The sequence below is a fragment of the Bos grunniens genome, chromosome 13 (genome assembly GCF_055505025.1).
Source record: "Bos grunniens cultivar Pamir isolate PY7600 chromosome 13, Bosgru_T2T1.0, whole genome shotgun sequence".
Taxonomy (NCBI): domain Eukaryota; kingdom Metazoa; phylum Chordata; class Mammalia; order Artiodactyla; family Bovidae; genus Bos; species Bos grunniens.
Window position 1 is genome coordinate 81,116,313 of NC_141177.1, and position 13,487 is coordinate 81,129,799.

At 38.9% G+C, this 13,487-nt stretch overlaps 1 protein-coding gene across 16 annotated transcripts in view; it reads right to left on the reverse strand.

The window, feature by feature from the left end:
* Positions 1 to 13,487, reverse strand: part of ANKEF1 (ankyrin repeat and EF-hand domain containing 1) — a 90,695-nt gene that overhangs the window by 4,604 nt on the left and 72,604 nt on the right. For 4 of the 16 annotated variants that reach the window (XM_086335099.1, XM_086335098.1, XM_086335094.1 and 1 more), the window contains 5 exons: positions 13,285 to 13,484; positions 12,386 to 12,535; positions 10,725 to 10,848; positions 3,670 to 4,492; positions 498 to 724 (listed from right to left, as the gene is read on the reverse strand). In XM_086335099.1, the coding sequence (XP_086191225.1) occupies positions 498 to 724; positions 3,670 to 4,492; positions 10,725 to 10,848; positions 12,386 to 12,514 (1,303 nt within the window). In that variant the 5' untranslated portion in view covers positions 12,515 to 12,535; positions 13,285 to 13,484. Of the gene's footprint in view, positions 1 to 497; positions 725 to 791; positions 2,057 to 3,669; positions 4,493 to 10,724; positions 10,849 to 12,311; positions 12,536 to 13,284; positions 13,485 to 13,487 lie in introns of those variants that run through there. The other 12 variants (XM_086335105.1, XM_086335104.1, XM_086335096.1 and 9 more) reach the window with 5 other exon arrangements.

The window sequence follows — 13,487 nt, forward strand, 5'->3', positions numbered from 1 at the left end:
ACTATGCCAATTATTAGAAATTGACAGCTAAAACACTGTGATGACTCAAAATGTGATTTGCATACTGGTGTCAGTCTACATATTAATGGTATGGGCTCATAGTGAAGTAAGTATAGGAATTAAAGAGTAAATGTTTAGAAATTTTTATAGCAATTTTATAGAATTTTTGTCATTTGAATCCAAAGATTTTAAAAAGTTTGGGTTTGTATTTCATAGGGTTCTTTTTCCTCTTCATTTTTCTAGTAAATCATTTTTCACTGTGTTTTACAAAAGTCTCAGTCTACAATGAATTACCAACATAGAGAACTGATTCTTTAACACTAGTGATTTGAGAAGCACTAAGTATAAGATAAAGTTCCATAACATTTAACTCAGGTTAGTTTTTGCAACAGTAACTTAAGGGAAAACATGGTCCTGCAAGAAAAGATTTAGAAGGCTTGGGAATCTAACATAAATCCTCCTTTTCTAGCCCTAATCACCTATAATGAAACTCATACCTTTCCTATTCTCCAACTGGAATTTAGCACCGATGTCAAGTAGGTATTTTACAGTATCCAGTCTGCAGCTCTCAATGGCTCTACTTAAGGGAGTTGAGTTGTTGATTGAGAGGGCATCTACCACGGCTCCAGATTTAACAAGAAGCTCAACAATATCCTGTTGGCCAGCATGGCATGCAAAATGAAGTGGAGTCCACAGAAAATTATCTGTTGCATTAACGTTAGCCCTGTAAAATGATATAGATACAGAAGCTAAAAATACGGGTTGATTCAAGCACTGGAGGCTAAAAATTCTAAGATTTCATAGCTTTATTAAGTTGTTCAACTGTAAACCAAGAAAGATTTGGGTCAAGCTAAACTCTGTGCCATAATTTTTCTTGAACTGTGTTCTGCATCTGATAGTCAACTTTCTTTGTGTATATATACATTTTGTTTAGTTTAGAAGCTGCTTGGATCCTAGGGGCTACAATTTTTGTTAGATGTTAATATTGGGGAAAATTATAAAACTGGATCCAGTGAAGATCAAAGTTGACAGGAAATAGAAAAGCTACATTATTTCATTTTGTATCTACTTCCTCTGTATGTTATGAATTTATAAATACACCATCATTGTTAAAATTCTAAGCAATAAAATCTATCAAAAATTTTGTATCAAAAATGGTACAAATGAACTTATTTACAAAACATAAACAGACTCATCAGTTCATTTCAGTCGCTCAGTTGTGTCTAACTCTTTGTGACCCCATGAACTGCAGCACTCCAGGCCTCCCTGTCAATCACCAACTCCCAGAGTCCACCCAAATCCATGTCTATCGAGTCGGTGATGCCATCCAACCATCTCATCCTCTGTCATCCCCTTCTCCTCCTGCCCTCAGTCTTTCCCAGCATCAGGGTCTTTTCCAATGAGTCAGCTCTTCGCATCATGTGGCCAAAGTATTGGAGTTTCAGCTTCAACATCAGTCCTTCCAAAGAACACCCAGGAGTGATCTCCTTTAGGATGGACTGGTTGGGTCTTCTTGCAGTCCAATGAACTCTCAAGAGTCTTCTCCAATACCATAGTTCAAAAGCATCAATTCTTCGGTGCTCAGCTTTCTTTATAGTCCAACTCTCATATCCATACATGACTGCTGGAAAAACCATAGCCTTGACTAGACAGACTTTTATTGGCAAAGTAATGTCTCTGCTTTTTAATATGCTGTCTGGGTTGGTCATAACTTTCCTTCCAAGTAGTAAGCATCTTTTAATTTCATGGCTGCAATCACCATCTGCAGTGATTTTGAAGCCTAGAAAAATAAAGTCAGCCACTGTTTCCACTGTTACCCTATCTATTTCCCATGAAGTGATGGGACCAGATGCCATGATCTTTGTTTTCTGAATGTTGAGCTTTAAGCCAACTTTTTCATTCTCCTCTTTCACTTTCATCAAGAGGCGCTTTAGTTCTTCTTCACTTTCTGCCATAAGGGTGGTGTCATCTGCATATCTGAGGTGATTGATATTTCTCCCGGCAATCTTGATTCCAGCTTGTGCTTCTCCCAGTCCAGCATTTCTCATGATGTACTCTGCATATAAGTTAAATAAGTAGGGTGACAATATACAGCCTTGATGTACTCCTCATAGACTTCAAAAACAAACTTTGGTTACCAAAGGAGAATGGATAAATTGGAAGTTTGGGATTAATATATATATATTACTATATATAAAATAGATAATCAGTAAGGACCTACTGTTTAGCATAGGGAACACCACTCAATATTCTGTAATAATCTATATGGAAAAAGAATATGAAAAAGAATGATACATGTGTGTATATAACTGAATTTCTTTTCTGTACATCTGAAACTAGCACAACACTGTAAATCAACTATGTTCCAATACAAAATAAAGATTAAATGAAAAAATAAAAAGCAAAAAAAAGAAAATTAATTCTTTCAATTTCATTAAAAGCAATTTATCATTCAGAAACTATAAAAAGAAAATAAAATTTTAGTCCCATTTAAAATTCACTGCCCAAAACTTCAAATTATCATTAGTTGCTTTATGTTACCACTTGATAATAAACACATTTAAATCTTTCTTTGACATTAAACATTATAGTAATAATAACAATATCTTTTTGTCAAGTCTGCAACTACTGGGCTACTAAGTGCTTTACATATTTAACTCATTTAATCTTCAAGAAATTGTGTGAGCTGAGTTCCATTATAGCCCCATTATTAAAGTGAGAAAACTGAGGCACAAAAAGGTTTAGAAAGTTACACCAGGTTATTCAGGAATGGTAAAAAAGGACTTAAACCAGAGAAATTGCTTCTGATTAAAAAGTTAAATAAAATGTCATGCTTTGTTATCTTAAAGATATTTACAAATGAACCAAGGAAAAGGGAATGAAACATGCCTAGTCGTTATGTACATGCTAAGTCGCTGCAGTCATGTCTGACTCTTTGCAACCCTATGGACATTGCCTGCCAGGCTCCTCTGTCCATGGGATTCTCCAGGCAAGAGTACTGGAGTGAGTTGCCATGCCCTCCTCCAGGGGATCTTCCCAACCCAGGGATTCAACTGAGTCTCTTATGTCTCCTGTACTGACAGGCGGGTCTTTTCCACTAGCGCCACCTGGGAAGCCCACTTAGTCTTATGGCCACCATCAAATTATTTGATTTGTTGGGATGCCCTCAAAAACAAAACAAAACAAAAAAGCAGATTTAAAAATGACTCCATGTAAAATGAATACATTCTAAAGATCTGCTCTACAATACTGTGATCATAGTTGACAATATTGCACCGTACACTAAAAATTTGTTAAGAGGGTAGATCACATGCTATTTTTGACCACAGTAAATATTTTTAATTTAAAATAAAAGGCACTCCACATCATCTAGGTAAAGCTCTGAGACCAAAATTGATTTGGGAGGCCGGGGATACCCGATCATAAGGCTTTTTCCACCCCTAGAGTGAAAACTTCTCAGCTTTCACTTTGGCATTGTGGTACATGCTCTTAATGTTCCCATTAGCCTGGTTCGCAGTATAAAGTCTATTTGTGGTCTAGATTTCAGGAATGAAGCCCTTTCTTGCCACTATTTAAATTCTAGAGTTAAATGTTTCTTAGTCTTCCTTTCACTTTCTTGAAATGTGAAGGCTCCCAAAAATCTAAATCGCACTCAAGCAAAAGACATACCCTTTTTCAAGAAGAAACTTGACTGCATCAATGTTTCCAGTGGCACATGCAGTCATTAGCGGTGTCTTGTAGTAATTATCCTTCATATCCACAGGTATTCCTGATTCAAAAGCCTTTTTCAGAGAAGCCAGGTCTCCCGCCTTGGTGATAAAATTAATGTTTGAAAAGACCTTCCCTGGATCATCAATATACCAAGCAGAGTCATCCTGAATGGGATGTTCTGGGGGGTGATCTCTGTTAAAGCGGTTGCAATCAGTTACATTCTTGTAGGTTTCGATCATGTAATAGGGCGGCCCACCATCACTGCGGCGTGGAAACACGTGGTCGGGGATGATACAGATGGGGAGGGGTAAAACAAACTTGCCCACTCTGGCTCTTTTGGCCATCCCTTTTTTCTTTTTCTTAGGCCCATAGGATCCCAAGACATAAGACTTACTTAAATATCTGGTCCCTTTAAAGAACTCGTTAATATTGACCCCTCCACCCCGGACTTTTTCGTGAAGTTGCGCTATAGCAGCCAGCTGCTCTGAGTTCACAAAATCTTGCCTCTCCTCCAGGGTCAGCACAAAGTCCTCCTTGGTGACTGTCCCATCGCCCCTGTCCACAAACGAGAAGGCTTCCCGAAGGAAAGTCTCATGTTCTATTGACCAATCGTGAAGTCTCAGGAACAAGTGCGGATTCGGATTTTTGACCCCTGGCCTGGCCAGTTTATTAGCGATTTGCTCCGCCCGCCGTATTTCTTTGCTGGCTGCTTTGAAGCCGCCTTCCTTAGCCAAGTTCCTGGGCGTTTTATGCTCCAGATTCTTCCATTTTAGGTCACATCCTAAAACAGGAAACATCATGATTATGAATGGTGCTGCGGCATCTGCCTGAGTTCACAAATGACATGCATCTGTTGTTGTTGTTGTTTAAATTTCCAGCAAACAGTCAAAAGTCGGTCCCCAAATTATTTGTATATAGAGGTGAGCAGTTATTATAATTACAGAATTAATATATGATTACTCTGCTCAAGGTTATGCGGCAACCTGGCTGGAGGGGAGTTTGGGGGAAAATAGATAATACATTTATATGTATGGCTGAGTCCCTTTGCAGTACATCTGAAACTATGATAACATTGTTAATAGGCTGTACTCTAATATAAAAGTGATTCCCTGTGGCTCAGTGGTAAAGAATCTGCCTGCCAGTGCAGGAGATGCAAGGGACTTGGGCTGGATCCTTGGGTCGGGAAGATCTCCTGGAGAAGGAAATGGCAACCCATTCCAGTATCCTTGCCGGGAAAATTCCATGGACAGAGGAGCCTGGTGGGCTGTAGTCTGTGGGGTCACAAGAGTTGGACAGGACTGAGCATACACACACTCAACTCATATATAAATTTAAAACTTTTAAAAAATTTAATAAATAAAAATTATTAACTTATATGCAGAGTACATCATGCAAAATGTCAGGTTAGATGAAGCACAAGCTGGAATTAAGATTACAGGGAGAAATATCAATAACCTCAGATATGCAGATGATACCACCCTTATGGCAGAAAGCAAAGAGGATCTAAAGAGCCTCTTGATGAAGGTGAAAGAGGAGAGTGAAAAAGCTGGCTTAAAACTCAATATTCAAAAAACTAAGATCATGGCATCCAGTCCCATAACTTCATGGCAAATAGATTGGGAAACAATGGAAACAGTGACAGACTTTATTTTCTTGGGCTCCAAAATCACTGCAGAAGGTGATTGCAGCCATGAAATTAAAAGATGCTTGCTCCTTGGAAGAAAAGCTATGACAAATCTAGACAGCATATTAAAAAGCAGAAACATTACTTTGCTGGAAAAGTCTGTCTAGTCAAAGCTATGGTTTTTCCAGTAGTCATGTATGGATGTGAGAGTTGGACCATAAAGAATGCTGAGCACTGAAGAATTGCTGCTTTTGAACTGTGGTGTTGGAGAAGACTCTTGAGAGTCCCTTGGACCACAAGGAGATCAAACCAGTCAATCCTAAAGAAAACCAACCTTGAATATTCATTAGAAGGACTGATGAAGCCGAAGCCCCAATACTTTGACCACCTGATGCAAAGAGCCGACTCATTGGAAAAGACCCTGATGCTGGGGAAGATTGAAGGCAGGAGGAGAAGGGGATGACAGAGGATGAGATGGTTGGATGGCATCACCAAATCAAGGAACATGAGTTTGAGCAAGCTCTGGGAGATAGTGAAGGACAGGGAAGCCTGGCGTGCTGCACTCTGTGGGTCATATAGAGTCAGACACGACTGAGTGACTGACTGAACAACATTGTGAACACAAAAACTTAAGCTATAATTTTTTTCTTTCTGTGAGCTTCAGTTTGGTGAATTTTGAGGAAGATATTTTTCCAGTGAATAGTATCCATCCCCAATGGATTAAGAAATCAATCCCTGTAGATATTTGAAACAAATATCATATTAGAATACTTGCTAAAGAGGCTTCATGCCAAGTGGAAAAGAGTACAGATGGTATTTAAATTTGGAAAGAACCTGGATTCAAACAGCTTAAGCAGGACTTCAGGCATCTAAGATGCTGACTGACTCTTGTTTCTTTTGAATGATTATGACTGTCAATCTGTGTAAAATCTTAAACTATGTTTTATCTGTATTTTCCATGAAATTCATGTAATTTATATTGACCTGCTGTTTTGCAGTAAGGTCATATGAACAGCCTGTAAAAGTAATCTGCTCATCAAATCTGAAAGAATTTCAGTGTAAGAGTTGTGCAATTAGGCATTAAAATTCATTTTCCTTTTTTAGTTTCTGACTTCAAATGATGAGACCAACATTATATGTAAGCATTCTCCAAATAAATAAGCTTTTCTGAATGCATCAGGAAGTCTACTTAGTGGTATCAAGAAGGCTGTGTTGTCTGTAATAAGTGTCTTGAGACACTAAAAACCCATTATAAGTCAGACTATGAAGATATTCGTTCTAGTGTTTTGAATCTATGAGGCTCTTTTGTTGCCTTGCCAATATCACATAATCAAAAAAGATTCTCTAGCAATCAGTATCTTTAGCATCCAAAATGTAAAGGCAGCTGCATGTGAAAATATAACATCCCTCTCTAACACTTTATAATTTTATTCCTTATCAAAAAGAAAAATGATTTCAGCATTAATACTTCTGGCATTGTCAAAAATTAAAATTTCACATGAAGGCTGGTATATTTACTAGTGATAGGAAAACTCAAAAAGAGTACTTGGGACAAAAAAAATTATATAATTTTTATATTGGACAGTTTGAAGAATAGTGTGACTTATTGGGAAAAGGACCTGAGCCTTGTCTCCACAGTATAACAACTCAATAGTGTAATTCCATAGTCATCTTGAGTATGCTACTTTTACTTAGCTTTTTCACTTGCTCAGGATGTCTGGGGGTTTATCTGCCATCTCCCAGTTCACTCGTGTACTCACCCCAGCACCAAGGATCAAAGGGTTTTAAAGCTGCTTTATCTTGCCACCTTCTGCTCCTAGTTTCCTCCCAGTCAGCAATTTTGTGTGGAATAAAGACTCCCACATCCCAGCTTAAAGATATGAAGGCATTTTCCCGTCCTTTTGATTTTGTCTTCTCTTTTATCGTTAGTAAATACAGATCCATTCATGCCCTCTGTGATTTACACTCCTCTGTTGCTGAGATACGTGACTTTCGGCTGACTGCTGTCAAAAGCCCCATGAGGAGATCCCTCCATGGGGGCTTCAAGAGAGATAATCTAAACTCCCCACCACTCCCCTGGACATGGCCTCACACTGCCTACAGGGAGGTGTAAATTACTCCAGGGACAAGATCAGGAACAAAAGTGGAGAGTATTGAGGAAGTAGTAGTAGGAAGTAGTGGGAGAAGAATCCAGCCTTCATATTTAAGGATAGAAGAGGCTACACCCAGGGAGTTTACTCAGAAATGAGCATTTCGTGGCTAACGGTTTCCAGGTGCTCTGACTGCCTTAGATCAAGATTCTTAAGGTGGAAGTATAACTGATAGCACTCCCCTGTGGAACTAGGCCACCCATATAGCCCTGGTGAAGCAGTTGTACTTCCAAAGATGCTAGGGAACTCAAAACATTTTCAGACATTCGTTTCAGAAACAGTCTAGTCTTATGAGTCTGCCAGGAGGATCAATCTTTTCTGCATCACCAGGCAAGGCCTTTGGCAAGCTTTGGCCCTGTACATCTCAATTTGCTTTCTCTGACTTTATCCCAGAAGGACATAAATGGTAGAGTATATATTGAGGGATGGAGAAGGCAATGGCACCCCACTCCAGTACTCTTGCCTGGAGAATCCCATGGACAGAGGAGCCTGGTAGGCTGCAGTCCATGGGTCGCTAAGAGTCGGATACGACTGAGCGACTTCACTTTCACTTTTCACTTTCACGCATTGGAGAAGGAAATGGCAACCCACTCCAGTGTTCTTGCCTGGAGAATTCCAGGGACGGGAGAGCCTGGTGGGCTGCCGTCTATGGGGTCGTACAGAGTCAGACACGACTGAAGTGACTTAGCAGCAGCAGCATATATTGAGGGATGTTTGTCCCAATAAGAAAAGAGTCAGCATGTTAAAGTTGAAGAAGCTTGTCTCAATCTGGGTAGATCTCTAGTTTTCAGAAATACACAATGTGAAAAATGAAGTGTCAGAATAATCTGCTGGTGGTGAGAGATTTGGAAACAAGATTTGAAAACTGTCTCTTCAGAGACAGTTGATGAGGGCAAAAATTGCATGTGGTACATTTTCCATTATCTCTTTATTTTAGGGGGATGGGGAAAGAATGTGAGCTTTGTTATAAGGTAAAAAAAAAATATCAAAGTGAATCAGTTACTACACCATTAGTTATGCAGGCATGTTAGTCTTATTTATAATGTTAGTGACTTCAAAATTTCTATGCCTGCTTAGAAGACAGGAAAATGAAAGTACTTTTTCTGCTCTATTATAGAGCTGCTGAACTTTAAGTTTCTATTTCTCATAAACTGGAAAAAAATAACTCACTACCATAACATTCAGCAGCATGCAGTTCCCTCTCTAACAAAGAGTTAATAACTTTGAATGTCCGTTTAATTCAATTCAGTTCAGTTCAGTCCAGCTCAGTGGTGTCCAACTCTTTGTGACCCCATGGACTGCAGCGTGCCAGGCCTCCCTGTCCATCAACAACTCCCGGAGGTTACTCAAACTCATGTCCATTGAGTCAGTGATGCCTTCCAACCATCTCATTCTCTGTCAACACCCTTCTCCTCCCGCCTTCAATCTTTTCCAGCAGCAGGGTCTTTTCAAATGAGTCAGTTCTTCTAATCAGGTGGCCAAAGTATTGGAGTTTCAGCTTCAACATCAGTCCTTCCAATGAATATTCAAGACTGATTTCCTTAAGGCATGTAATTAACACAAAATTAGTAAAAATATTTAAACTTAATTGGCTAATATTGCTATTTAAAATTTTAAAAAATATTACTGTTTTAAGGAATTGTTGCTGTTTAGTTGCGTCATGTCTGACTCTTTTGTTACCCCATGGACTGTGGCCCGCCATCAAGGTATTTTCCCAGCAAGAATGCTGGAGTGGATTGCCATTTCTTTCTCCAGGGGATCTGCCCAGTGTAGGTATTGAACCTGTGTCTCCTGCTTGACAGGTGGGTTCTTTACCACTGAGCCACATGAGAAGCCCTTTTTAAGGAATACATTAAGCTATGCATAATATAAAGGAACGGAGAAGGCAATGGCACCCCACTCCAGTACTCTTGCCTGGAAAATCCCATGGATGGAGGAGCCTGGTAGGTTGCAGTCCATGGGGTCACTAAGAGTCGGACACGACTGAGCGACTTCACTTTCACTTTTCACTTTCATGCATTGGAGAAGGAAATGGCAACCCACTCCAATGTTCTTGCCTGGAGAATCCCAGGGACAGTGGAGCCTGGTGGCTGCCGTCACACAGAGTCGGACACGACTGAAGTGACTTAGCAGCAGCAATATAAAGGAAGCCCCAGTGGCTCAGTGGTAAAGAATCTGACTGCAATGCAGGAGGCACAGGAGACCCGAGTTCAATCCCTGAGTTGGGGAGATCCCCTGAAAGAGGAAATGGCAATCTATTCCAGTATCACATGGACAGAGGAGCCTGGCAGGCTACAGTCCATAGCGTCTCAGAGTCAGACATGACTGAGCGACTGAGCACACACAACATACATAACATAGTTTATATTCTCAAATTAACAGTTATTTAAAATATACAGAAAAATCTAAAGTAATAAATATTACTTTATTTATTCAAATATTTATTCAAAATATTAGTTTGAAATATTATATTTCAAATGTTCCATTAAAGTTTTAATTTTATTTAATGCTTTTTTAATTTTACTTAATGCTTCTCCCACAAATATTTCCCCCATAATTTAAAATTACCCAAAATGTTATCTTTGCACTTGACGTGATAGTATATTTTCAAAAATAAAATAATTAAGAATTCGGACTAAAGACATGGTTTCTAGTGTTTGTCCTTTTTTAGATTGATGCTGCTGCTGCTGCTGCTAAGTTGCTTCAGTTGTGTCCGACTCTGTCTGACCCCACAGACAGCAGCCCACCAGGCTCCTCTGTCCCTGGGATTCTCCAGGCAAGAATACTGGGGTGGGTTGCCATTTCCTTCTCCAATGCATGCATGCATGCTAAGTCGCTTTAGTCATGTCCAACTCTGTGCGACCCCATGACAGTAGCCCACCAGGCAACTCTGTCCACGGGATTCTCCAGGCAAGAATACTGGAGTGGGCTGCCATTTGCTTCTCCATTTTAGATTGATATTTACATTTTAAAAAATAAGCATCTTAGTAATTGGTTGACTCATAAATAATTCTCTTTAGATTTTTAATAATAATCTAAAAATACTTGAGAAATGGATTTGTATTACTTTCTAGGTCAGATTTATGTTTTAACAGAGGGTAAACAAGAAAAAAATTTAATTTTCTTTCTACATATATATGTGAGATAAGCAACTGATGTTGACATGCTGAAATTCTCTGCTTGTCTACAATGTGGGAAAATCATAAGTTCTTTAGACATGAAATTGGTAGACCATTTACCTCTCTGAGCTATATATTTACAGCAATCTGCGAAACCACCCATGGCAGCATAATGAAGTGGTGTGTTGCCATTCATTGCAATCAACCCCATGTCTCCGTTGTATGCAAAAAGAAGCTTCAATATCTGCAAAATAAATAGTGGATACTGTAGAGGAATAAGAATGTACGTTTACCGGCTGAAAATTCAGGCCTAGACCTGCTATCCAGAGTGTCAGTTTGAATTAAATTGAAAGGAATTAAATAGAAAACAAATTTTAAAAATTCAGTTCCTTACTTCACTAGCCATAGTTTAAGGACTCAAAAACCGCATATGGTACTGTAATTGTACCATATCGTACAGCCAGATGCAGAACATTTCCATCACTGTCAGAAGTTCTGGAGCAGGGATCCTCAGCCTGCAGGATCTAATGCCTGATGATCTGAGGTGGAGTTGATGTAACAATAATAGAAATAAAGTGCACAATAAATGTAAAATGCTTGAATTACCTTGAAACCACAGCCACCCCCTGCTCCTCCCACAAGTCCGAGGAAAATCTGTCTTCCATGAAAGCGGTCCCTGGTGCCCAAAAGGTTGGGGACCATCTATCTGGAGTATAGAAAACTCTATACTCAGCTGGGCACTACCATTTTGGTAAATTTAGGCAACTTTAGAATGCATCTGCTGCTGCTGCTGCTGCTGCTAAGTCTCTTCAGTCGTGTCCGACTCTGTGCGACCCCATAGACGGCAGCCCACCAGGCTCCCCCGTCCCTGAGATTCTCCAGGCAAGAACACGCAGACTGTGGCAAATCAGGGGAGCAAATTCTTTACCAGACAGATGTGATTTCTACTGTCATTTATACTTTTATTGCAGGTAAGAGACCCAGTGACAAAAGTAAAGATAATGTTAGAACTCAGAAAAGAAATTTTAGATATAATTCAGAATTTTTAAAAATAGGATAGCATTGACTTCTAGTTTGTTTCTGCATTATCACTATATGTATGAGATATCTTTTGTTGATATATCCAGATAATCAGAATACTTAACAGTTAAAAACTTAGGTGAGTCATTAGATGTACTTGAACATCAAAGAGATGAGATTAGGCCTTGTTCTCCCCCAAATTAGATCATACTGTATTGTAAAAATTCTCATATGTAATGGAGTCATAAAACAGAGTAGTAGTATGTGGCAAAACTTTTCAGTTGTTATAACTGAAAGAAAAAAGTGAAAGTGTTAGTCCCTCAGTTGTGTCTGACTCTTTGCAACCCCATGGGCTGTAGCCTGCCAGGCTCCTCTGTCCACGGAATTCTCTAGGCAAGAATATTAGAATAGGTTGCCATTTCCTTCTACAGGGGATCTTCCTGACCCAGGGCTCAAACCCAGGTCTCCCACATTGCAGGCAGATTCTTTAGGGTCTGAGCCACTAGGGAAGCCCAGTTAAGAATATAGAAAAACATTATTAGTAATATTAAGAGTAAATTAGCAAACAGATCAAACTGAATAAAGAGCTAAAATAAGCCTTGAAGGATAATATCTGGTATGAAATACAATTCTGGAATTATTTTGGAAAATCAAAATGCAGAAAAAAATCTTATCAGTGTAACTTACACTATATTTTAAGATGCTGAGGAAAAGGAGAATATTTTTAGCAACAAATTTTAAAGAATATAGTAGATTATTACATCAAAAAAGCCTCCTTTGGCGGCAAAGTGTGCAGCATGATGTCTGTCATTGTCAAATGCATTCACGTCCCCTCCTCTTTCCAATATCCCTCGAACTAGTTCTGTCACTCCCTCTCTTGATGCTTCCATTAAAGCCGTGCGACCTGTGGACTGGACACGAAACAGACCAGATGCTGTTTATCCCTGTTATACTACATGACACATTCAGTATAGACATGGTCTAAATCCATTTGGCCTTAGAGTCACACTGACATTTTCAGTTTTGTACAGTTTTATTGGTTTCATGTAACAAACAGGAAACATGAAGTCAGTAAAATGGGTCAATGTATAAAATGTGGAATTCTATAATCAGAGTCAAGGTCACACTAGATTTTCCTATGAGAACATCATGCTAAAAAGTGCAGTTTCTTGCCAAGAAAGTAGAGCAAAAAGGGAGAAAAGAGGGTAAAACATATGCTAAAATTAGGCTACAGGTGTTTTCTAATGAGAAGACAATCTATTTTTATTGTTGGGAAATGACAATTAAAAGAAAACTCAATAAAATTAGCCAAGTGAGGAGAGGGAGCAAAATAATTAAGGGAAACAGCAGAGCTACCTATTTTCTTCAGATGATAAATTTTTATTAGGCATCAGGAATATCTTTTCTATTTCTTGTAATGATCTTTTAATATTGTACATAATAAATACCAATTTTTCAAACATAATTAGGAAAACAGGCCATAGAATCATGGCCATGCCATATAAAGATAAAGAAAGTCTATGATTTTAAAGCATTTTGAACAGAAATGGAAAGTCTGTAAGCTAACACGATAATTTTACCACATTCAAGTGAAAAAATACAATAACAGGATTCTGTAATTGAAAAAAAGGAATATTTATAATCAGAGAAATAGTCTTACTGTGTTGATAGCATTTGGATTGGCTCCTTTTTCCAAAAACGTCAGGCACACATCCTTAACATCATGTGCTTCTTCACAAGCTCTAAGGAATATTGGCTTTCCTTCACAGGTACAATTGTTGACATCCGCACCATGTTCCAAGGCAATCAGTGCACACCGATAATGCCGCTTAGTAGGTAAAATGCAGTAAAACAAAATACCTG